Source organism: Hydra vulgaris, chromosome 08, assembly GCF_038396675.1.
Source record: "Hydra vulgaris chromosome 08, alternate assembly HydraT2T_AEP".
Lineage (NCBI taxonomy): Eukaryota > Metazoa > Cnidaria > Hydrozoa > Anthoathecata > Hydridae > Hydra > Hydra vulgaris.
The window spans coordinates 39,918,009-39,943,050 of record NC_088927.1 but is presented as its reverse complement, the minus strand read 5'-3'; the positions used below and the strand labels follow the sequence as shown (position 1 = coordinate 39,943,050).

Here is a 25,042-nt window from a genome sequence, read left to right as displayed (position 1 = left end):
AGTACTCATTTTGGGAAATGCTGCTTTGCAACATATTATTTTTGCAACTATTGCTGCTTTAGCCAAAATTGTTTCAAAACTATCGTCTGATATAGGTCACACATTTTCTATTTATTTTCCAAAATTTATGGTTTCAATTGAAGGTTTTGCTGCGTCATTTATGACTAAATTCAAATAGTGTGCCACACAAGGTACATAAAAAGCTCTTGTAACTAATTTGTGGAAAAGCCTAAAAATTGTTCTTGTATTTCAACTTAATTTTTGAAGTATTATTTATATATGGAAAGTGAATAACTAATTATGCGCATTACACAAAGCAAACAACTATAGTTATTTTTTCCTCGTCGAATATTTCAATAAACAGATAATATCAGGACAAACAACACTGGAAGGTCAGGGTGCACTACCCTTACCCAACTCCCCACCCACACACCCCACCCCATCCCCACCCCCACCCTCCACCCCGACTCATATACACTTTTTTTCTAAAGAAACTTTAAAAAAAAAAAAAATAGATATAGAGGACTTTTTTTTAGGCGCCAACCTATGGGTGCAGGCGTGTGAATCGCCCGTGTGCGATTCTTACTCCTGCACCCACAGGTTGGCGCACCCTTGGATTACGGTAAAAAAAGAGAAGCTTATTAAACAAAAAACATGTACTAAGTGAAAAAAATTTTTATCTTTTATTCACGGTGGCGAAGAGTCTTTGTTTATTAAAAATTCGCTTCCTTTTAAGTTGACATAAACAAGGGCGGGAATGAAAAAATTGTGATGAATTTTTAGTTGTTTTTTCTTTTTTTTAAGTCAAAGTATGGATTCAGAATCGGGAAAGGTACACCATATGTTACTTTTTTAGGCGTTATATATAAAATTAATGATAATTGTTCACCAAAATTTCTCTGAGTAAAATAAAAGCAGCCAATCATAATTTGCCAAATCGAGTTGTAATTACAATTATATAATATATATTTTATACAATAAAAAAAAATTTATTCTTATTTATATATATATATATATATATATATATATATATATATATATATATATATATATATATATATATATATATATATATATATATATATATATATATTAATTATTATATTATAATTATATGTGTTATAATTATACTATTAGATTGTAAATATAAATTGTTATATTTTTAATATATTTTCTGCAAATAAAACATAAATTATTGCATTTTTAAATTTTTAATCATTATAAAATAAATTAAAAAATTGTTCTGAAGTTCTTACTAGACTATAATCTAGGCAACAAGAAATTGTTGTTTATACTCAAAAATAAATAAATTGTTTTGTTTTTCAAATTTAAACTTTGTAAGTTTAAACTTGCAAAATAGTTTATTACAAAAAAAAGAAATTTAATGAAAAAAAATATTTTGTATTAAGTTTCTCGTCACTATGTAACCGAGTTGAAACAACAGCAACAAAACCTCTGAAAAAAAGAAGTATATATTTAAAACACAGTTTAAAATACAGTCATATTTTATACAATTTTTATACTAAAGTTATTTAAGTGTTTATATAAAATTACAAAGTATACTCTCAGCTTATAAATTTTAAATTTAAAAAACTGTTAGTTTATATTCCGTGTCAAAGTCCAAAAATATAAATACTCAAAAGTGCGCATTGGCTATAGAAATAGACACAAAAATGCGTGTTAATATATATATATATATATATATATATATATATATATATATATATATATATATATATATATATATACATATATATATATATATATATATATATGTATGTATATATATATATATATATATATATATATATATATATATATATATATATATATATATATAAATTTAAACAACTTTAAAAAGTATTCTACACAATAGAGTGCTCAATGTTCTTAAAAGAACAGAGCAATTATATTAGTAGTAGAAAATCACTTAACAAAAATTTTTTCCATTTAACACTGTGTTTCATCAACAAAGATTCATCAGAAAATCTGATTTTCTAATGAATCTTTGAAAAAATGATTTTCTGATGAATCTTTGTTGATGAAACACAGTGTTAAATGGAAAAAATTTTTGTTAAGTGATTTTCTACTACTGATATATATATATATATATATATATATATATATATATATATATATATATATATATATATATATATATATATATATATATATATATATATATATATATATATATATATATATATATATACATTTATATATATATATATATATATATATATATATATATATATGGGTAAAGCACTGCCAAGTGGTGGATATGTCTGTTGTGGACCCTCTCAGATTTTATTGAAATTTTTTGATTTTGTACATATATATGTTAAAAGCATGTTTTGAAAATTTTAGATCAATATCTAATATGGTTCTTGAGAAAACGCTATTTAAGTAGTGGGCTATTTTGCATAAAATTTCACTCTACAAGAAAAAAGGGTTTTTTCATCATTTTTAACAGCCAATAACTTTTGAACAAGTTAGTTTTATACTTCAATTATTATAAGATAGCAAGTGTGCTGTAGATACTTTGAAAAAAGAAAAAAAATATTATTTCTGGCATCTTAACTTTTTCCATAATGGCGGGCTAAAGTTGATTTTTTTGTTTTAAGAATAAGTTTTTTTGTGATTTTAAAGACCTTAATCTTAAAAACTAGTTACAAAGTTAATACAAATCAAATTGCCTGTTGATCTACATGTGGTGGATAAACATTTTTAAAAAAATCAGTTGATTAAAGAGCTGCATTCAAAAGTTATAGGTCTCCAAAATGAGTCAGATCGAGATTTTCGTAAAATTGATCTGTGATGCAAAACATCTGTTACCTAAGATGGCACTTTTTTTTTATATAAAATTTTTTATACGCATCAATTAAAGACTGTTAATTAATAAAAACCAAAAAAATTAATGGGCGCTTATTTATAACCCCTAAAAGGTAGTCTCTAAAAGTCAGGTAAATTTTCCATAAAATTCTGAAATTGACATAATAAATAAATGCATTGAATTATATAATGTTATTTATTATAAAATATCAATTAAAAAATATCAATGCTTAAAGCCTTTTAATCCCTTTAGATAAAGAACTTTTAAATCCCAATAGATAAAGTCCCCTCCCCTCTGTCCCCTCCCCTCTTTATAATACAATAATTTTTTTAATGAAAAACAAACAAAATGTTTTTAAGAAAATAAACAAAAATAGTAAAATTTACAAAAAGTTAAATTTCTCAAATAATAAAATAATCTCATTGATTTCTTTTAAGTCAATACTATAAAATCTTCCACTGTTTGACTGGACTTTAAGAGATTGCACTTTGCATAAAATATGCATTAGAGGTACCCAACAAAGATCATCTCTGCATGGCCACGTAAACTTGTTACATAAAGACTTTTTCATGAATTTCATATTAAGATCTTGATGCTCTTCTGAAATACTAAGAATATTTCCTAAATACCATTGAGCATCGTAAATGCAGGCCACATATTCTCCTGGTGAGTAACTGGAAATTTTATTAATATAAACTCTGCAAGTAGAAAAATCCACATTAGTGCAAATAATATCAAATGAGACTCTTCTTGTTTTTATTGAGGTAAGTGACATTGGGATAAAACTGTGGTGGTTTCGTGTTCCAGGTATTGTCGAACAAGAACGATATCTCTCTTCCAAATTGAAGTTTGTAGTATGTGTTTCTATTGAAACTTTGTCAACAAAAAAAAAAGATATTCCTTTGACGTGTTGAACACACCAGCTGTACATTTTGCTTGGTGTGTCAATAGGATCGTTTAGTGATTGTAGACTGGCTCGTGCAACAAGACGTTTCACTGTTCCACCAACACCATCACAAGGGCTTTTACCATGCGATGTTGCAAAAAAGTGCCACTCTGCAGTCATGTCAAAATCGTGTTTATGGTAGCATAAGTTGATAAGATTTTTGTAATTTTTATATTGTGATGCAGCTCCATCACTAAAATAGATAATGTGTTCAAATGTTTGTAATTGTTTAAGTTTATCAATAACATTACCGATAAAGCAATGAACAGCATCTGTTCCATGTTTCAGATGATCTGATATAACACAATAACTTTGACTATCAAGTTTTCCATCTTTTATAAAATACGCAACAAAGGGGTGCACAGTTGCTTGGCTGTTATTCCAGTGAAAACCTTGCACTGCATCCTGTATTAGAAAACTATAGTTTTCTGCAAAGTCAAGAAGAACCAAAGCTTGATTTTCTTTTAAATTAGTTTTCAAATGTTGGTAGTAGGTGGCTTGACTTTTTGATATAAAATGATGCACTCGTAAACTATCTAACTGTTCATAAACCATTTCAATAAATTCATCTAAAGGTAGAGTTGCTGGTACTAAAGTACATTGGTAATTTGATTTTTGCCATTGATAAAAGTTAACTTCACTAATTTCTTTTTCTGTAAACAAAGTGTCAATGTAGTTTAACAAAGCCTTTTTAGCAGGACATTTATCGCAGCTATGCAGCATACAATCTCTATTTTCAATGCTACAAACCATTAATTTTAATAAGATTTTGTAATCAGAAATTCCAGGAATTTTCTGTACAAGGAGCTTTACATTTTGATGGTACTGGCAAACACAAACTGCATGCAGACCAGAAGCACCACCCACAGGAATGCACCACTTGGGCCTTAGCTCACAAAATTTTGAAAATCCAACTTTAAGATAATTATATTTCTTTTTAAACTCAATATGTAGCTCTTTCATATTGACTAGTAGAAGGCGCTTTTGGATATGTTGCTTTTTACTATCTACTTTAACTGAAACAAACTCTTTTTTTCCTGGACAAACCCTTGAATATTCATCGCATTCGTAGAAATGAACAACCTCTGTAATTACATCTTCGCTTAGTTTTCTACCCGATTTTGGAGAAGGTTTTGATAGTATTCCACTATTTTTACTTAATTTTCTGGCTTGTACTACAGATCTTTTTGAAGTAAAAAAAAACTTCTGAGTTTTCTCTATTGACCAACTGTCTGGAGTGAGTGTAAGAAGTGTGATTTTTTCAGAATTTGATAATGTTTTTTCAAATTTTGACTTAATTTGAGTCATAATATTGTCTAAATCTGTGTTTGTTTTTTTCAAACATTTTTTTGAGGGTGATTCAATTCCACAAAGTGCAGCTATTTCTAAACCTAGCACATTGGCAACAGCCTTTTGTGTATGAGCTCTTACGCTATCAATTTTACGCTTTCCATATGCAACTCTATCTTTTTTTGAAACAAGTTTTAGAGGTGAGCATCCAAAACTTGCAATACTTGAATTAAGATCTTCTTTTAATGTATGGTTGTCAACATAAATTTCTTTTTCTTGGAGTTCATTTTCTTTTGTATTATGTTTGCAATTCAGAACTTTTCTGCAACTAGTGCAAATTTTTTGACCAGGTATTAAACCAAAATCTTTGGCATATGAAAGACTGATAACTCAAAGAGAATCTAAAAAATAACGGAAATAATTATTAAATTTTTTTATTTTTATTTATTTAGTGTTATTAAGGTATTTTTATTAAATTAAGATATTAAATATTGAAACTTACTTTTCACATTTTTTGCGTGCTTGTTCAATGGATTACAACAATACCTGCGATGTTCATTCTCATACCTCGACAAGTAAACTTTCTCGTGATAGCTACAAATAAAATCTATGGGATTTATTTTGCTTCTCAAAGAAATAAGCTCTTGGTTTAGTTTAGACAGTTCTTGGTAGCGTTTACTTTTATTAGATAGATAGCACTGTTCATTTAATGCTTTACCAATACAGCAAGTAGAAAGCTCAGGCATATTACTTATTATTAATTAGTTCTAAAATACAACAATTTATTTGGTTTTATTAGTACTTTTTAGATTGACATACTAGTAATATAGAATTAAATGAAACAATAACTAAACTTTTAAAAAGTAATAATTTTTTATGGAAAATTTACCTGACTTTTAGAGACTACCTTTTAGGGGTTATAAATAAGCGCCCATTAATTTTTTTGGTTGTTATTAATTAACAGTCTTTAATTGATGCGTATAAAAAATTTTATAAAAAAAAAAAAGTGCCATCTTAGGTAACAGATGCTTTGCATCACAGATCAATTTTACGAAAATCTCGATCTGACTCATTTTGGAGACCTATAACTTTTGAATGCAGCTCTTTAATCAACTGATTTTTTAAAAAATGTTAATCCACCACAGGTAGATCAGCAGGCAATTTGATTTGTATTAACTTTGTAACTAGTTTTTAAGATTAAGGTCTTTAAAATCACAAAAAAACTTATTCTTAAAACAAAAAAATCAACTTTAGCCCGCCATTATGGAAAAAGTTAAGATGCCAGAAATAATATTTTTTTTCTTTTTTCAAAGTATCTACAGCACACTTGCTATCTTATAATAATTGAAGTATAAAACTAACTTGTTCAAAAGTTATTGGCTGTTAAAAATGATGAAAAAACCCTTTTTTCTTGTAGAGTGAAATTTTATGCAAAATAGCCCACTACTTAAATAGTGTTTTCTCAAGAACCATATTAGATATTATCTAAAATTTTCAAAACATGCTTTTAACATATATATGTACAAAATCAAAAAATTTCAATAAAATCTGAGATGGTCCATGAGGGACCTCATTAAAATTTGCACCACTTGGCATGGAATGACCCATATATATATATATATATATATATATATATATATATATATATATATATATATATATATATATATATATATATAATATATATATATATATGTATATATGTATATATATATATGTATATATGTATATATATATGTATATATGTATATATGTATATATATATATATATATATATATATATATATATATATATATATATATATATATATGTATATGTATATATACATACATATGTCTTGAAAATTTGTTTTTAGTTAGTTGATAATTTAGTTACTCGATTTGATAGAAAACATTTTTTGATAAAAAACTTTGTTTCAAACTCATAAATGTCAAAGTCTTAAACATATATTAGAAAAATAAATATGCATCAGAGTTAAATTTAAAATTATGGTTGAAAATTTAAATGGTTTGTGTATTTTTGTTTGTTTTTGACTCAATAAAATATCAATTTTAACATTTTGATGTTGCTATAGAATCAAAATTATTTCATGACTATTAAAACTGATAATAAAAAATAATTAAAAGTAAGAATGTACTAAGTTTTTTAGGGTTTTGCTGTGCTCTAAATGTATTTATCTAGAAATTTCCCACTTTCAAACATTTCTGTCTGGCACTGTTTTAACATTTAACTTACACTTGCATCTCTTATATAGAAAACAACCTTTTATATTTTACAGAAAATGCCAAAATACATAAATTTTAGTATAAAATAATTATTTATCTTTGATTATACTATTTATATTTAGCTTTTATGTTTTTATGTTTACTATTTTATTAATTTTGTGTTATACTTATTAAGTAAGCATATTTTTATAATTTAGAGTGTTTTGACAAACTCACAAGCAGAAGGTAATGCTTTTATATTGTATTAGTGGTTACGAGTTGGTACCCAATATTTATAATGTATTAATAATTACTGATAGTAAGCCAAGGTTGTTAGGTTTGTACCGTTAAAATCTTTAAGGGGTTGTTTTTGAAAAAAAAAAGCAGTTTAGAATAAACTTTTTGCTCAATTTTTGTTATAAAACTTGCGTGAAATTAAGAGAATTTATAAAAAAAGGGGTGTTGAGTAAACCTGATGACCCTCCCTTCCATGGTACAGGCATAATTTTGAATATATTTTTAGTGTTTAATAAAATTTTCTTCATAAATTTTTTTCTCATTTCTATTATTATGCAAGTTTATTAAGATTTCTGATTTTTATTTATTGAGCTCTCAACAAAGTCTTTAAATTTGCTGATGTTGAAGAAACTGGCAGGGTAGATGTGGCCACTATCACTACACTGGCTGTACAGCTAATGGGGCCAAACTTTAGTGAAACAGAAAAGGAAATAGTGAATAAAAAATCAGAAGCTCGATCAGAAAAAGGTTTGTACCTAATTTGAATGTACATTTATTTAATTTTTATTTTTGAGTTTTAATTTATACTTTTTGAATTTATATTCATAGTTTTATAATTAACAAATATGCAAAAAATATCTTTTTTATATAATCATTTCTTATATAAATTAAACTAATTTATATAAAATCTTTATTTATATAAAAATAAAATAAAATCTAATATTAAATAAAAGTTTTAACATAAAATTAGCAATATTTAAGTTAATCATATTTACTTTCATTACTGCAATAAAACTATAACTATAATTATCATGAAACAAAAAGTTTTCTCACTTGTAGGTTGGTTAGTACTCTATTTTTCTAATCTTATTTTAGCATGTGGTTGTAGGTCACGTGGTTTTAGTATATCTAGTTTTAAATTATCTGGTTTTCACAAAAAACATAAAATATTAATTTGAAATTGATAGCAAAATTTGAAATAAGCTAATAATTAACTGAAATAAATTTCAGTAGATATTCCACCATAAAATTTTACCATGTTTTTAATTGTGCTGCCAACCTTAAATAATTATTATAATCATTATGGTTTAAATGATTGACACTTTCAATTGCACAATCAAGAGAAACTTGTTTTAACACTTTTTATATTTTATCTTTCATATCGCCTGCTTAGAGTGTATCCTGCTAACTCCATAGTATATTACTTTACAGGAGAGACTAAAAACCATCGCTAAAATAAAGAAATTGATTGTTTAAAGATTTACTTTAAATACATTTACATGCGTTTTTGTATAAAGTTGAAACTGATAGTGACTATCTTTCTTTGTTTATTTTTTTGTTTTTAGAAATATTTGGTAAAACAAAATAACGGTCAAAAATAGATTTAGCAGCTTTGCACTCTAAGCTGATGATATATCTTTTATAATCCTGGTTAAAACCTGCTTTTCAGTTTTTTTATTATGATGATACAGTTACGAGAGTGGTTTTTTAAGAAAGTTATAACTTATAGTTATAACTATATCAGAGTGGTTTTTTTAAGAGAAATATTTGTTATCAGAGTGGTTTTTTAAGATAATAAATAGTTGAAATATGAGTGCTTATTTAAAAAACTTGATAACATATAAAATATGGTTTAAGTTAAAGTTAAAAGTTAAACTTTGTTCACCTGATACATTTAAAAGATAATAAAAGATAGATATTATCTTAAAAGATAATAAAACATTAAAATAAAAATTTTTTTTTGACAGTATACAATATTTGATAATAGTTTGTTAATTTTTTTTTTAAGTTTTTATTAAATGGTGATTTTTTTTTAGCAACTTTGTTTTTTAATTTTAGTATAAAATTTAGTTTTTATTTTAGCATCACTAAAAAATCTTTTGCTATTTGATGACACTCACTCACATGTTTCTTTTTTTTTTGAAGATCGCAACACTTAAGTGACTTTGTAAAATTACTTAAAATTTGATTGCTGTCAGCCATATTATTAAAAGTGTTATCAGTCAGAATGGCTTATTTTAGTTGTTTTGTAACTTCAATATTGTCATGGCTAACACATTCAATTGTATTATGTGTACCATTGAGCATAATTATAGGGTTTTTGAAATTTATAATGAATCCACATAAGTAGCAATTGTAACTATTTACTCTCATCTAAAAAACTTTTAAATAGTGTTCTATTTTTAAAATAGTGTTCTATTTTTATTTGTTACCAATAATTTTAATTAACAATAACAAATAAAAAAAGATTTCAAATTTTTTATTTGTGTTAACAATATGCTTAAAAAGTTTGGCATTATTGGAATGTTTAAAAATATTGTTTTATGTTATTATCAAATCAATAGTGTGTGGTTCATGAGTTCAAATTAATTTCATAATAATATATTTATATACATAATAATATATTTATATATTTCATGATAATATATTTATATATTTAGAGTTTTCTAAATCAAAATAAAAATTGTCACCAAATGTTTAAATAATATAATTAAAGGGCTAAGTTAAAAATTAAATTAAATAAAGTAAAAAAAGTAACAAAATTAAATTATTCTTAAATGATAAATATTTTTTTAATAATATTTATATAATATATTTTAATTAAATTGAATTCACTTTTCAATTTATGTTTAGAACAACAAAATTCATTATCACTAAAGTATAGATTTGAAACCTTAAATATATTTAAAATTTATTTATTGCCCAAAAATAATTAAAAATGTCTTAAAAATTAAAACTTTTTACTTTTAATAAACAGTTTGTAAAATACTTAAATGCTTTTAGCAGGGAATTTGGTGGTCACCTTTATTCTGTTTTTAAGTTTTGTGTATTGATAAAACTTTGAGTTAATCAGTTCTCAACCAGAGACAACGCTAACAGCCTTGTCTCAACCAAAGACCAAGTTCAAGGCTGAACTATTTGCAAAGAACTTTTATTAAAATTTGACTCATACTCTTTTTATTCCAGTTAAACAGGTTAACCCATTGTTAGACATTTAAATCACTCTAGCTTCTGTTGCCAAAGTCATATATCAATTAAACTCTTCTATGGCTTGTGGTCCGGACAATATTCCTGTTATAGTTTTACAGTTCTCCAGAACTCTCTTCACTTCTCTCTAACATATTTCATAAATGCTTGACTCAATTTTGTTTTCCTGATGGAGAATGGCTTCTGTGGATCCACATTTTTAAAACTCTGGAGAACATTCTGACCCCTCTAACTATCGTCCGATCAGTCTTTTATCTGTTATTAGCAAGGTCTTTGAGTCTTTAATCAATAAATTTCTAACATCCTATCTTGAGTCAAATAACTTACTTTCAGACATTCAATACTGTTTTCGATCTTCTTACTTTAAAGCTTACTTGATAACTGTTGTGACTGAAAAATCTCATTGTGTATTAGATGGAAGGGGTGATAATAACAAATTAAAGTATGCATGCAACATATTTTGACAATTACAAATTAAAATGTGTATCCAACATAATTTAATAAGTATAAATTAAAATGTGCATGCAACATGTTTTAATTACATAATATGTATGCAACACGTTTTGATAATTACAAATTAAAATATTCATAATATATCATGTTTTGATTATATCGTATTTAAAACAGGTTTTGATTAAAATTGTAAAAAAAAAATTGTAGCATCTATAAGACAAGAATAAATGTAGAAAATCTTTATGTGTACAGGGTGCGGAAAAAGTTCCCATACAAAAATATAAACAGCAAAAGTTACACTTTAATTTAAAACAAAATAATACTAAAATTACTAAAAGAATACGAAGGAATACAAAAGAATACTAAAAACACACTATGTATTGAAAGAAAACACCATACAGATAATTTTTTTAAATTATACTTTTTCCGCACCCTGTATATTAAATTGTGTATGAAAAGCCTTTTGACATAATGATTGTTAGAACATAATTCACAAAAAATCTTTGAAGATCAGCATTTGTTGATGCAATCAATTAGAACCAAATAATCCAATGGTCAATGCCTACTCCAATTATACAGCATTGGTGAAAAAGGCAGCAAGAAAACTTCCTTATTAAATACACAGTGCTTTTTTTCTCTTATATCTTAGTAAATTGTTCATGTTATAGTATAGTACAAGTAGATACAGTGTCCACTGAATGTTACTTTAAATTATTTAAATGTTATTAAATTGTTAATGTTATAGTATAAAGTGTTAAGTTGTTAATGTTATAGTATAGTATGCGGTAGTGGTGTAGTGGTAGTGCGCTCGCTTCATAAGCGAGAGGTTCCGAGTTCGATCCCCACCACGTCCCTGGTAGTACCGCGCTCAACTTGTTTCTCCGCGCAGCGGCCTTGTTCGTCAAGGTTCGTGTTTCGGAGTTATAGAGTTGAGAGAGGGTTATAACCACAAATAAGTAGCCTCCTCATCTGTAGTGGCCTTTGGGCCTTGGGGAGGTGAAATAACAAAAAAAAAAAAAAAAAAAATAGTACAAAAAGATAGAGTGTCCACTTAATGTTACTTTAAAGATGTTAATATGTTGGATCTCCACTTGGAGATCCAACAACTAAATAAAAAGACCAATAATTTGACAGATATTACTTAATTTTTTACCTAAAATATTTATATTTCCTTTGATTTTGATATTTCTTTTAACCTTTTTTGCATAATAGAAAAATCCAAGTGAGAACTATTGAAGGCTTTCAGTCAAAAGTTTAAACCTGTCCTCTGACAAATGTTATATTTTTTAACACTTATAATTTGTAATTATTTAACAAGAGGTAGTAAGTTAGATCGAAATTGTCAGAGTTATTGATTATTTCTTTTTGTGTTATGGAATATACCTTTTAACTGTTTGTGCTGGAATGTGATGGAAGTGTGCCTTAAAAGTGTTAATGTGATAGAGGACTTCCTTAAAAGTGTTAAAATCACAGTACATAACTTTATAGTATTTTTTTCTATTTCAGTTTTTCAACTTAGTTTAGTTGGTTCTTTTGTATGTATGTATATATATACATATATATATATATATATATATGTGTGTGTGTGTGTGTGTGTGTGTGTGTGTGTGTGTGTGTGTGTGTGTGTGTGTGTGTGTGTGTGTGTGTGCGTATACAGGGTTTTGACCAGAAATATATTTTTTACCGTCTTTATGCGATATTGGGAATATTTATTTTTATTGTTCTACAAAATTTTGGAAATTTTCATTGAAGTTGTCCTATTACTTTTACTATAAAAAAAAGGTCATTGAATTATGGGGATTTTTAATCCATTGGGAATTCCGCGGTATATGCGGTGCAATTGGGCTGGCTAACACCCTGATATATATATATATATATATATATATATATATATATATATATATATATATATATATATATATATATATATATATTATGTTTTGTCTGAAAAACTGTTTTAATTAAAAATTAAAAATTAATTAATTTTAAATGAAGTAGTAGTGTAGTGGTAGAACACTCACCTCATAAGAAAGAAGTTTGAGTTTGATGCCCTCTATGTCCCTGGTAGTACTGCCCTCTAATTGTTTCTTCCCATAGCAGCCATTTTTGTCAAGGTTTGTGTTTCGGTTGAAAGAGTGTTGTAACATAACACACATATATATATATATATATATATATATATATATTATGTTTTGTCTGAAAAACTGTTTTAATTAAAAATAGCAAATTAATTAATTTTAAATGAAGTAGTAGTGTAGTGGTAGAACACTCACCTCATAAGAAAGAAGTTTGAGTTTGATGCCCTCTATGTCCCCGGTAGTACTGCCCTCTAATTGTTTCTTCCCATAGCAACCATTTTTGTCAAGGTTTGTGTTTCGGTTGAAAGAGTGTTGTAACCACAATTTAAGTAGCCTCCTCAACTGTAGTGGCCTTCTTGGCCTTGGGGAGATAAATTAACATATAATTAATATATAATAATTAAATAAAAAAATAAAAAAAGTTTTTTTTACATTAGAAGAAAAAAGGTAAGAGTTTTTAATCTTCAAATCTCCTTAATATTAGAAAATGACAATGACCACACCAGATTCCTTGTACTTGAAACAATACTTTCAAACATAGTCCTTTTAAAATTAGTTTAACTACATGTCATCTATTAAGCTTTATTGCCTTGATCTATATAGCATTTGAAATGATATAGTGTATTATATTAAAATTATTAATTAAAAAGTTATAACTTATTGTTGTAATTTTAAATTCTCTTTTTTTTTTGTTAAATATGCAAAATGTCATTGATCTATTCTCACAAAATTGCAAAATATTGTTTCATATTTTTATAATAAATAATATCCTAGTCATTTATTTTCTTTGTTGTTTTATTATTTTTATTGTTTATTTATATTTATATTACTTTTAATTTTATTCTGCTTTTTTTTCATGTTTCAAGTGCTTGATATTTAATAGTTAATCATATTTTAGGAATGCTATCATACAACAACTTCCTCAATATTATGCTGGAAACAATGGGAATGACTACACAATGGGGTGTCAAATTAAAAACACCTGTAGATGGTTATGTTGGCTTTGATTCTATCCAAGAACAACTGAGACTTAATGCCTTGAAACGAGGCTTTGAGTTTAACATTATGGTTGTTGGTAAATTTATTTTGTATTTAAAGATTTATTTTAGAGATAAGTTATTGGTAAGATATATATATACTTTTACTTTTTTTTTTTTTTTTCTAGGTTCTGCAGGGTTAGGTAAATCAACATTGATCAATACTCTGTTTAAAACACGTGCAGCACGAGCTAGTTGTACCACTGAAACCAGTACCATTCCCAAAACAGTAGAAATAAAAACTATAACTCATGGTATAGTTGCTTTTAAGAAGTATTTTATATTAATAGTTAACACAGGTTTGCATATTAATTGCATCTATATTAATGGCTGCAAAAAAATGTTTGCATCCAAACCAGCAGTGCACTTGATCATGTTTATTATAAGTTCACTTTTAAACAGGCGGATAAACCAGTTTTTGTATTTAGCATGCAGTTATGTACTTTTGTGCTAGTTTTAAGTGAAACAATTGTTTACAGACTTTTCTAGGAAACAACCCTGACACCAATAGAAATTTGCAATAAAGCAAGTGGGATATACAATAAAGCAAGTGGGATATACAATAAAGCAAGTGGGATATAATTTGTTTCAACAATAAGCTCATACACTAATTCATGTTTTACCTAAGGCTGCAAGTAATCAGCAATTAAGATGATTGTTGAAAAAGATCAAACTGTACCTGTTGTTATGTAGCTATACCTGTATACAATAAAGTTTAGTACATTATACATTGTATAAACATTATACATTGTATAAACATTATACATTGTATAAACATTGTACATTGTATAAACATTGTACATTGTATAAACATTGTACATTGTATAAACATAGTGTTGCTCTGGTTATTAATTATACATGTTTTTATATTAATGTATTAATTAGAAACATTGTTTTGTTAATGTTACTTATTATTCACACTTTGTTAGTATATTAATTGTTATGCATAAAATTATGTGAAAAATTTATTCTTATCAGTGTTTTTTATCTGTTTTATAGTTCTAGAAGAAAAAGGTGTTAATTTAAAACTTACAGTAACCGACACGCCTGGCTTTGGCGATCAAATTAACAATAAAGATTGGTAGGTTTTTTTTTTTTTTTAATTTTCATTGAATCTTTTAGAAGGTAAATCTAAAAAAGTTAAAATCTAAGTTATAAATGAAACACATTTACATATAAATAATTAATATAAATTATTTATAATAGTAACATTAATATCTAATTAATATGATAGTATATTTATTTATAATAATCACTAAAATATGCACAAAGAAAATAATGAAATAATGATGAATACTAATAAATGTTTTTATTTAATAATTTTGTTTCACATAAACAAAAATTTATTAGTAAATTTAGAACAGTATTTGCAAGCAATCATTGTGTTTACAATGACTAAATTTTTTTTTCCATGTTTAAAACAACTTGTTATAGATAACTTTATTTTTGAATTTTAAGCAATGGTGTCCAATTCAAATTTCGTTGGCTAGTAACAATAGTAACATAATATAAAAATGACATAGTATGAAACATTGGTAAAAAAATATATTTTTATTTTAATCTATATATCATTTTTTGTTTATTACATTAAAAAAAAATTGTTAATAAACAAATATATTCCAATTTTTTTTTTTTTAAATGATTTTGAAAACATTTTAAAATGTTTAAATTCACTTTGAAATGTTTATAATCAATAAAATATTTGTTTAGCGTTTTAATTGCTTTGAAATTTTTATTCTCAATGTTTTATTATCTTTTCTAGATTTTATTAAATGTTCGGATTTGAATCAATTTTTAACAAAGTGTTAAAAAATCTGAATATTTTCACTTCTTTTTCAAATCATTTTTCTTATATAATTACATTTATATTATATAATTACATTTTACATTTTAAGATATAATGTTTTGACTTTCTATTTTTATTTTTATTCATAATTAAAATTAAAATTTTTTTTTCTTGATCGGAAAAAGTTTGCATAAAATGCTTTGAATTTCTTCTTCCAGTTCAAAGTTTTAAATAATAGCCTCTTCATTTGCCATATTACAGTGCCCAATTTATTCCTTAGAAACACTGTACAAACTAGATTTGATTTGTTGGATCAATATAAATAGCAGTTATAAGGATTATCTGGTTGAAATTCCTCTTATTTTTTTATAAAGAATTTGTTCTGCAATTAAACCTAATTTTAGAATTAAACTTTTTAATCTGGCAAGAAAAAGATGTAAATTCTTTAGCTTACAAAGTTTTTGTGACAGCTAATAGATGAGAAAGTTTTTAATTTAGTTAACTGCATCCATTAGTTTTCAGTTAATGAAACATAGGAATTATCCAGATTCCCTAGTAAGGTTTTAACATGAACTAGTGCTTTACCATCCTACTTATTTTTTACCAAGTGTTTTCTCAAAATGTAACTTGAACTAAAATAGCTTGTTATTTTTCACATCTCTTCATTATGGCATCAGTTTTAATGACTACTATATGCCTAAATTTGATTCAAATTAGTTGTGGCGGTAACAAATTGTTTTTTTTTCTGTGTTCTTTGTTGTCCCAATGTATCAAATTTTGAGAATTTATGTATTAATTTTTTGCAATAACCCAACCAATAATATTAACATGACAATAACATTAGTCATGATAGTTATTGTGATTGTTAAAATTGAAAGTAATATTATAATATACTTAATATACTAAGTATTTTTATTATTTAATATCAAAAAAATTAATTATTAAATATCTGTATGCTTTTAATACAATTCATTTGTATACTGTCAGTTATAAAATAATAAACAAAATAATATAAATAAATATGAACATAAGTTTTGATTAACATTAAAAAGCAGTGACTGAAATAAATGTGTATTGTTATTTCTTTTTTTCTTTTTTTTTTTATAGTTGGGAGCCAGTTGTTGGTTACATAAATCGTCAATATGACATTTATTTAAATGAAGAGATAAGTATTAACAGAAGAATTAAAATTCCTGACAATCGTGTACATTGCTGTCTTTATTTCATTTCCCCAACAGGTCACAGGTAAATGAAACTTCTATATATATTATATATATATATATATATATATATATATATATATATATATATATATATATATATATATATATACACATATATATGTATGTATGTATATATACAAACAGTAGAATCCCGTTAACTTGGACTCTGAAGGGTTATATATATTGTCAGACTCAACAAATGTCCAAATTAAGCTTATGTCAGACTTTCTGAAAAAGTCAGACTTATCGACACAGAACGATACAGGAATGCTTTAATGTTAGGTGTTTAAATACCACGTATAACATTCTTAATCCAAATCCTCATTTAGGCAGACTTGCATCCTTTCTCTTTTCACAGAAGTTTTATTTTTTCGACTTCTGAATATATTTTTTTTGTGTGTTTTTTTTTTACCATCCAGACAGTGTTTGCTTTGGAATGCCATATTTCTTCGATATAGATACAGATGATTCTCTTTTGTCGAGTTCTTTTAGTATTATATATTTATAAGTTTACTTCTAGCAACATTTTTGATAAATAAAATTTAATAAAAAAAAACTGAATCAGTGAAAAAGTTTAGCTATATTGATTATATTTGATGCAAAGTTGTTTTTTTTTTGAGTGTTTAAAGTTTGGAATTTTTATTTAAATTAAATTTAACGTTAAGTTATTTAACTTTCAAACGTTTTAAGTTTGGAATTTTAATTGATGTTTTGGAATTTTTAATGAAATAGTCATTCATAAAAAGAATTTAATCGAAGATTAACCGAATTGAAGATATCAGTGAAAATGTTTAGCTATGTTAGCTATAATTGATTCAAAGTTTTATTTTTTTTCTCGAGCGCCTAAAGTTTAGAATTGTTATTGAAGTTTTGTTAATATATTCAATTATATGCAATTCAAAATAAAAGTCCTTGTTAAACAAAGTTTTTTTGCCAAAGGCACCCCAAAAAATAATATGAGTTAGCGAGTTAACCAGTCCGACGTAACTAGGGTACGACTTAAGCGAATGGTTTTATATTAAGTTGATAGAGAAAGTTAAAGGGGAATTGAAAATTTGTCTGAATTAGTAAAAGTCTTACTTATCTAGGATAGGTCAGAGTTAACAGCATTCTACTCTCTGTGTGTGTATATGTATATATATATATATATATATATATATATATATATATATATATATATATATATATATATATACACACAGTGTTTCACAGGAAGACGTGCGATTGCACACAATTATATGACCACGCAAAAAATAATTTGTTTTGATGATTTGACTATGACTTTTGACATATTTTCATAATTTAAAATGCGCTACAAAAACTTACTTAAACTTATCTAAAGAAAAACTTCAAAAAAAATTTAAAAAAATCTTAGCGAAAGAGAAAATAAAAAAAATACTTAACTAAAAAATACTTAACCTAACTAAAACAAAACTCATCAAACTAAAATGCTTAGTCTATTTAATTTACAAATTAAAAAACAATTTCATTCTTTGTTTTAACATTTGTACTTTGTTTTTTATTTTTTTAATATGTTTCAAAAGAAAAACATTTATCATAAAAAGTACATAATTATATAGGTAAAAAAAAACAACAGTTTATTAATACTTATTATAAAAATTAATTAGAAGTGTTTTGTTACTTCATAAAAAACCGCTTTGATAATATAAAAGTATTTTAGGTCAAACTTATTTAATTGTAACGGCTTTCTAAAACATTTGTCTTTTTTTTTTTTCAACGAAATTTTGTTTATCTTTTCAAATGTATTAACTTTATTTATTCTTTATATTAAAATTCGTTAAAGAAACTTTCGTTGTCGTAGATTATAAATTAAAAAAATATATACAGCTGTCAATTATACTTTTAAAAAAAACCATTATCAGTAAATTGTTACTTAATTTAAAAGCGTTTCACTAATATAAAAACATTTGTTAAAAGTTTTGATGTAATTTATTTCACTTAAGGTATAATTCAGAATATTTTTCATTCAGTGCGTTTTTACAATGTTTTTTTAAATAGCCGCGGTCAAATCCTCAAAGTAAAAGGTAATTTGCCATTTCATATAAAAACGTGCAATCGTCTTCCTGTGAAAGACTTACTGTAGAATTCCCAATGGGTTTAATATTTTGGTTTATTTCCCAATGGGTTTAAAATTCAATTAATTTTTTTTTTAAATGTGAAATAATAGGACAATATCAATAAAAACTCCCAATATTTTGAGAGCAATAACAATAAATATTCCCCAAATTGCAAAAGCACTGTCAAAAATATATTCCTGGCTAACAATATATATATAATCTGATATGTATATATATATATATATATATATATATATATATATATATATATATATATATATATATATATATATATATATATTTATATAATAAGTGTATATATGTAAATATACTTTCTCCTCCAAAGTTAAAGGAGCAAATGTTAAAGTACATGCTAATTATTAAGTTTTTAATACAACCCTCAAATTATCAAACTCAAAACGTGTTTTTTTGTTTATATGAATGGTCTCTAATGAAAGCTGCATGATAGTTATATAATTCTGCTTTATTCAAATGTTGTTGTGTAGTATTTTATGAAATATCTAAATGAATCTCGTTGACTAGTAAATCGATTCTTTTTTTGTCTTATAATTTTACAATCAGGATGTGAAATGCTATTCTTTGGTTGTCCACCTAAATGCTCAGTTTAAACTGTTTATCCATCTAAATATTCAGTTTCTACTTTTTGTTTTATATCATCTTGTTTCCCAGCACACTTGCCTTGTTTTTCAAGATTTGTGTTTTTGGAATTAAAGAGTTGAAAGAGGATTACAACCATAATAATGTAGTCTCCTCAACTGTAGTGGTTTTCTCTGCACTGGGGAAGTGATTAACATTAAAAAAAAATCTATCAACTTATAACTGCTTTAAACATTTTATGCTTAATTTTATACATAATTTAGTTGTTGTAGTTCTACCATTATAATCAACAATGGTTTTTAGGGTTCTGGGTCTCTGTCTCAAGCTCTGGGCATATTTTGTGCCATTGGTAAGGAAGAAGACATAAACTTCCTAGTTAAATTCTCTTCCATGTTGCTCTGTGACAAGACTGTGTCACAGAGCACTCTGCAAAAAAGGTTTTCTTTGGGTACCTCAAACAAAAACATAAAAAACAATGTTGTAGTTATAACATAAAACATTAATTATAGATTAAATATATATAGTAAAACCATGTTTTAAAATTAAATATAAAAGTTGCATTTGTTTCACAAATATTTTTAAGATAAGGAGTCAGCCACAAATTACATGATGCAATTTTTGAAAGTTTTTGACTCCATTCCCCATTGTCTCAACATCGTAACTCTTTAGTATAAGTCTCAACCAATCACTCACACACACACACCACCTTCTTAAGCATGACGTATGACAAGCCCTAAGTTTTTGTTTTTTTTAATTTATATACAAATATAACAAAACTAATTGTTTTACCTATGTTTAATATCCATTTTAGGAAAAACAGTTAAAACAATTATATAAATGAGAAATATTCATATAAGTGAATAACATTCATAAGAGAACAAAACAAAAATATATTTACTATTTACCAGTAATTAACGTATCTAATAAAAGTTTATTAGAAACAGTTCTTTTATAAATTTTTTAAACATTTTTTGATCAAGGAAATTATTTTCTTTAAAAATTCTTTTTTTTTTTTTTTATTTAGGAAGGAAAGAAGTGATAAATACAAATTTAATACATATTAGTTAAAGATTTTACCATCATTAAAATTATAATAATTCTGTGTTTAGATTAAAGCCTCTTGACATTCTGGTTATGAAACACTTAGATAAATGTGTTAATGTCATTCCTGTCATCGCAAAAGCAGATACATTGACATTAGAAGAACGAGAGGCCTTCAAAAGCAGGGTAAATATTTTTTGTCACACACATTTATTCAAAACTAGGAGTTACACAATTGTGTTGATTTAGAGGGCTTTTAATGAAAGAATGTAAATATGTAAATAATAAAAATTTTGTTATTTGTCAAATTTTTGAACTATCTTTTTATTTGTTATAAAATTACTTTTTAAACCCAATGCTTCAGTGAAATTTTGTTTATGTAAAATATTGAATTGCAAAAGTTTTGTGTTTTCCCCAAGTTTTAAAACTATTTAAGTTAAAAATATTTATTAAAAATAGTTTTAAAATTGTTTTTAAAATTTACTTGGAAATACATTGCTTGAATACCTAACATCTGTTCCATAAAGTTTGAGACTGGCTTTAAACTTGAATAAAAACTTAAATAAACACGATAAAAAAATTTTTTTTGGTATGTTCTTAGAATTAAATATGCAGAGTAGGAAAATTAAATTAAATTTATAACAAGACTCCATATCTTTGAATTTGATCAAGTCTAGTATTGGTACCTTGTACCAGCTTTTGTACAGCATTTAGGTCAAGTCTACTGCCACAATAACGAATCCGACGCTCAAGGTTTGATATATTATTTGTAGACCATCCATTCTTGTACGCATCCCGCTTAAGCATTGCCCAAAAATCCTCTATAGCAGGAGCTTCTGGTAAGTTTGCTGGATTGTCTTTTTTTTGAACAAATGGTATCTTCTGGGTTTTTAATCATTTTGTTACTGAATTAGCATAGTGAGATGTTGCTAAATTGAGCCAAAAGATATACTTGGTGTCTCGATAATATTTATTAATAAAAGGTTGCAAGCCCTTTTGTAAACACTCTTTTAAATAGATCTCTTGGTTTACTGCTCGGCCAGAAGGAACAATGTAAATAGATGTGACCCCTCGAGGGGAGATTGCCATCCATACAAGTAGTTTTTTTTCAAATTTTGCAACATCATAATACTTAACAATGTATGGTATCAATTTTTGATCATTTGAATAGTATGTATTGTTACCAGCCAGTGTGCTATTCGACAAAGTAAAGTATGACTCATCGTCAATAATAAATTCATGGTTGCGATATTTTGAATAAAGTCAACCACATTTTCGGCGACCCCAAAGCCTCTGTTCAGGAGTTCTGCTTGGTCATTTTTTTCTTTTATAACAAAGAATAGGCTTTTTAAAGCATTTTAAGATTCGTCTGATGGTGCTTTTGCTACAACCAAGTCTTCTAGAAGCCTTTGAAAGTGACACGCCTCTTCGATTGTTAAACATTTTCCTTAATTTGATGTGGTTGTTTTGTGTATTAAGAATAGGCCTTCTTTCACTTCCAGCTTTGCGACCCAATTGTTTATTTTGATTGTAACTGTTCATATATCTATAAATTGTAGCTTTTGAGTAGCCCTCCGTCTTGAAATGGTTCCAAACAACATGTTTCCATCTTCATGTTTTTTTTTATAAAAATTATACACACGACTTTTTAGGGCTTGTTGATTTGGCCTTTTAAATTGTTATCTAAACAAAAAATAATCAGAGAACTTATACTTTAATTAAAAGAGGAAAGATAGAGCTTTCATTTGATACCAAGTACTAATTATTTTATCAAGCTTACTAATTAAATATCGCTAATTCCAGTTAGTCTCAAATTTAATGGAACAGGTGTTAGTTTAATTTTTTTCATTACAATATTCATCATTTTGTGGTTCAAGGAATGCCATACTTGATAGAATGGCTAGAAACGCTTTTCCAAAAACATTCAGACTACGATAAGAGTGTTGTTAAAAACAGATAAGCTGTTCACAGTCAGTTGAGGCAAAATTTTGAAAGATGAAAGAAAGCAACATAAATAAACAAACTTAACAAAAATTGTGATCAGAAAAGATTTGAAACATGCATGGATATTAAGTTACGTAACTATTGATGACACAACAACTGTTTCAAAAGCAACCTAACTTTTTTGATATAGTTTTTTTATAAGCTGACATGATTGGTAATGATTATTACTGACATGATGTAATAATACCTGTAGCTTAATAGTGCTTTATCACTAACCAGCTTACACTAGTGCGCTGTTTAAAAGTTTATAAACATTGTGCTTATATCAATTTTAAAATCAATCAATTTTCAATCGAGCAAGTTGTTGATTATTTTATTTTGAAGACTTTTTTTGATAATTTTATTAGGGTTTTATTTAATACTTTGTTAACGATAATATTGGCATTGTTAGAGATTTTTTTGAATAACTTTTTTTATTGGTGAAGTTTTAATAAGGACTTTAGGGCTTCCTACTCCTGCACTTCTATAACTAATTCTATTTTTTTTAATAATAATTCTTTAAATATATGGAAAAAAAAAATTTCAGATAAGAGAAGATATTATGTTAAACAACTTGAATATCTATCCAATTATGCACTCTAATCTAACTGAAGAAGAAGTTAAGATGAATAATCGTGTTAAGGTAACTATCATTCTCATGGTTTGTTATTTAATTTGAATTTAATTTTTAAAATGATTTTCAGTTTTTAAATCAGTTGCAAAATAATTGTTACATGTGTTGCAGGAGCAAATTCCTTTTGCAGTAGTGGGGAGCGATAGATACGTAAGTGTTGGAAATAAAAACGTTCTCGGAAGAAAAACTAAATGGGGCGTCATATAAGTTTTTTTTTTTTTTTTGTCCAACTTTTTCAAATCATATTCATTCTAAATAGTGTTAAGTCCTAATATTATTATTACTTATATTTTATTATTTTCCTTCTTTTTTTTTTTTTTTTAGTTGAGAATCGTGCTCATTGCGAGTTTCCATTGCTTAGAGATCTTTTAATCAAGTAAGTAAAAAACTAAATAAAAATTACTAAGTAAAAATTTAAAAAATATAAAAAACAACAATATATAAAATATATAAAAAAGCAACAATACCTAAATCGGATTGAAATAAACAAAATCAGCATATTTTTAAAGATATTAAAAACGGGCTGTTAAAATGACTTGTTTGTAAATTTAATTAAATTTTTTTATATTGATGTGAAGGTTGTTGATATCCTCTAATTTAATAGGACGCACATGGAAGATATGATTGAAGTAACAAAGATAACTCACTACGAAAATTATAGAAGAATTAAATTGACTGAAAAACAAGATGCCGCATTTCATGTCATAAAAGATGTTGTTTAATTGGGTCGGATGTTCGAAATCTTTTTCTCCAACGTTTTCAAATGTATAATAAATAAAATATTTTATTAAGTAGATAAGTAAAAAAAGTAACTTAAACGACAGTTGTTGTGACAACGGAATACCTGTCGTGTATCTGTTATCGTGTTCGTTTTTATAAAAAATGTAATATAAACGACAGTTGTTGTGACGACGGAGTACCTGTCGTGTATCTGTTATCATGTTCGTTTTTATAAAAAAAAAAAAATCTAGATATTAAAATCGAAAGAAAATTTTTTTTAAGCTTTATCATTTTATGCTATTTTCATCTGCAAGTAAAATATAGTTATTATAGTAATATTTAAGATATAGGATTAATAATTAATTTTAAAGTCATTATTTTTGGTCTTCGTTGAAGTTTCATTAGCTTTTGTTAAATTTTCATAGGAAAAAGTTTGCCTTTTTTAATTTTGTCACGTAACTTGTGATATAACTTAATAGAATAACTTTATCCGCTGTTTGTTTTCATATGCTTTCTTCGAGTTTGCTTTTTGCAAAACAGTTTTAGTTTCCATTTATAAACACTTATTTAATTTTTTATTAGTTTATAAAAAAAATTAACTTTAAAAAAATTGACAAAAACAATCATATTTTTATTTATGTCAATAATTGTAGTCAAAAAAGGAGGGAAGTGGAGGTGAGCGGGCATTGTTATAAGAGTATTCCAGACCTTACTTTAAAAAGTTAAAACATTTTTAATTCAGAAAATTTTACTGTAATTTTTTGTTACTTTGCACAAAAAAAAATCGAAATAATAAATCACGATAGCTTGCTATAAGAAAAAAATCGTAAATTTTAAGATGGAATACCCCTCAGAATTTTTTTTTGAGTAACAATTATTATTTTATAAATTT

At 25.8% G+C, this 25,042-nt stretch overlaps 1 protein-coding gene across 1 annotated transcript; it reads left to right on the top strand.

Annotated features, from left to right (window-relative positions):
• Positions 1 to 665: 665 nt before the first annotated feature.
• LOC100206607 (neuronal-specific septin-3) lies at positions 666 to 24,238 on the top strand. The gene is made up of 12 exons (XM_065803696.1): positions 666 to 832; positions 7,493 to 7,520; positions 7,884 to 8,039; positions 13,929 to 14,105; positions 14,196 to 14,321; positions 15,067 to 15,148; positions 16,961 to 17,098; positions 20,882 to 20,999; positions 23,344 to 23,439; positions 23,542 to 23,632; positions 23,749 to 23,806; positions 24,035 to 24,238. Exons 1-12 carry the CDS (start codon positions 812 to 814, stop codon positions 24,150 to 24,152), a joined length of 1,209 nt encoding a protein of 402 aa, XP_065659768.1. The 5' UTR covers positions 666 to 811; the 3' UTR covers positions 24,153 to 24,238.
• Positions 24,239 to 25,042: the final 804 nt, after the last annotated feature.

Bases quoted from the DNA above. Each gene is read 5' to 3' on its own strand.
- LOC100206607 (XM_065803696.1), top strand. From the start codon at position 812: ATGGATTCAGAATCGGGAAAG. The intron at 833-7,492 runs GTACACCATATG...TTTATAATTTAG, and splicing joins TGGATTCAGAATCGGGAAAG to AGTGTTTTGACAAACTCACA. The intron at 17,099-20,881 runs GTAAATGAAACT...TTCTGTGTTTAG, and splicing joins ATTTCCCCAACAGGTCACAG to ATTAAAGCCTCTTGACATTC.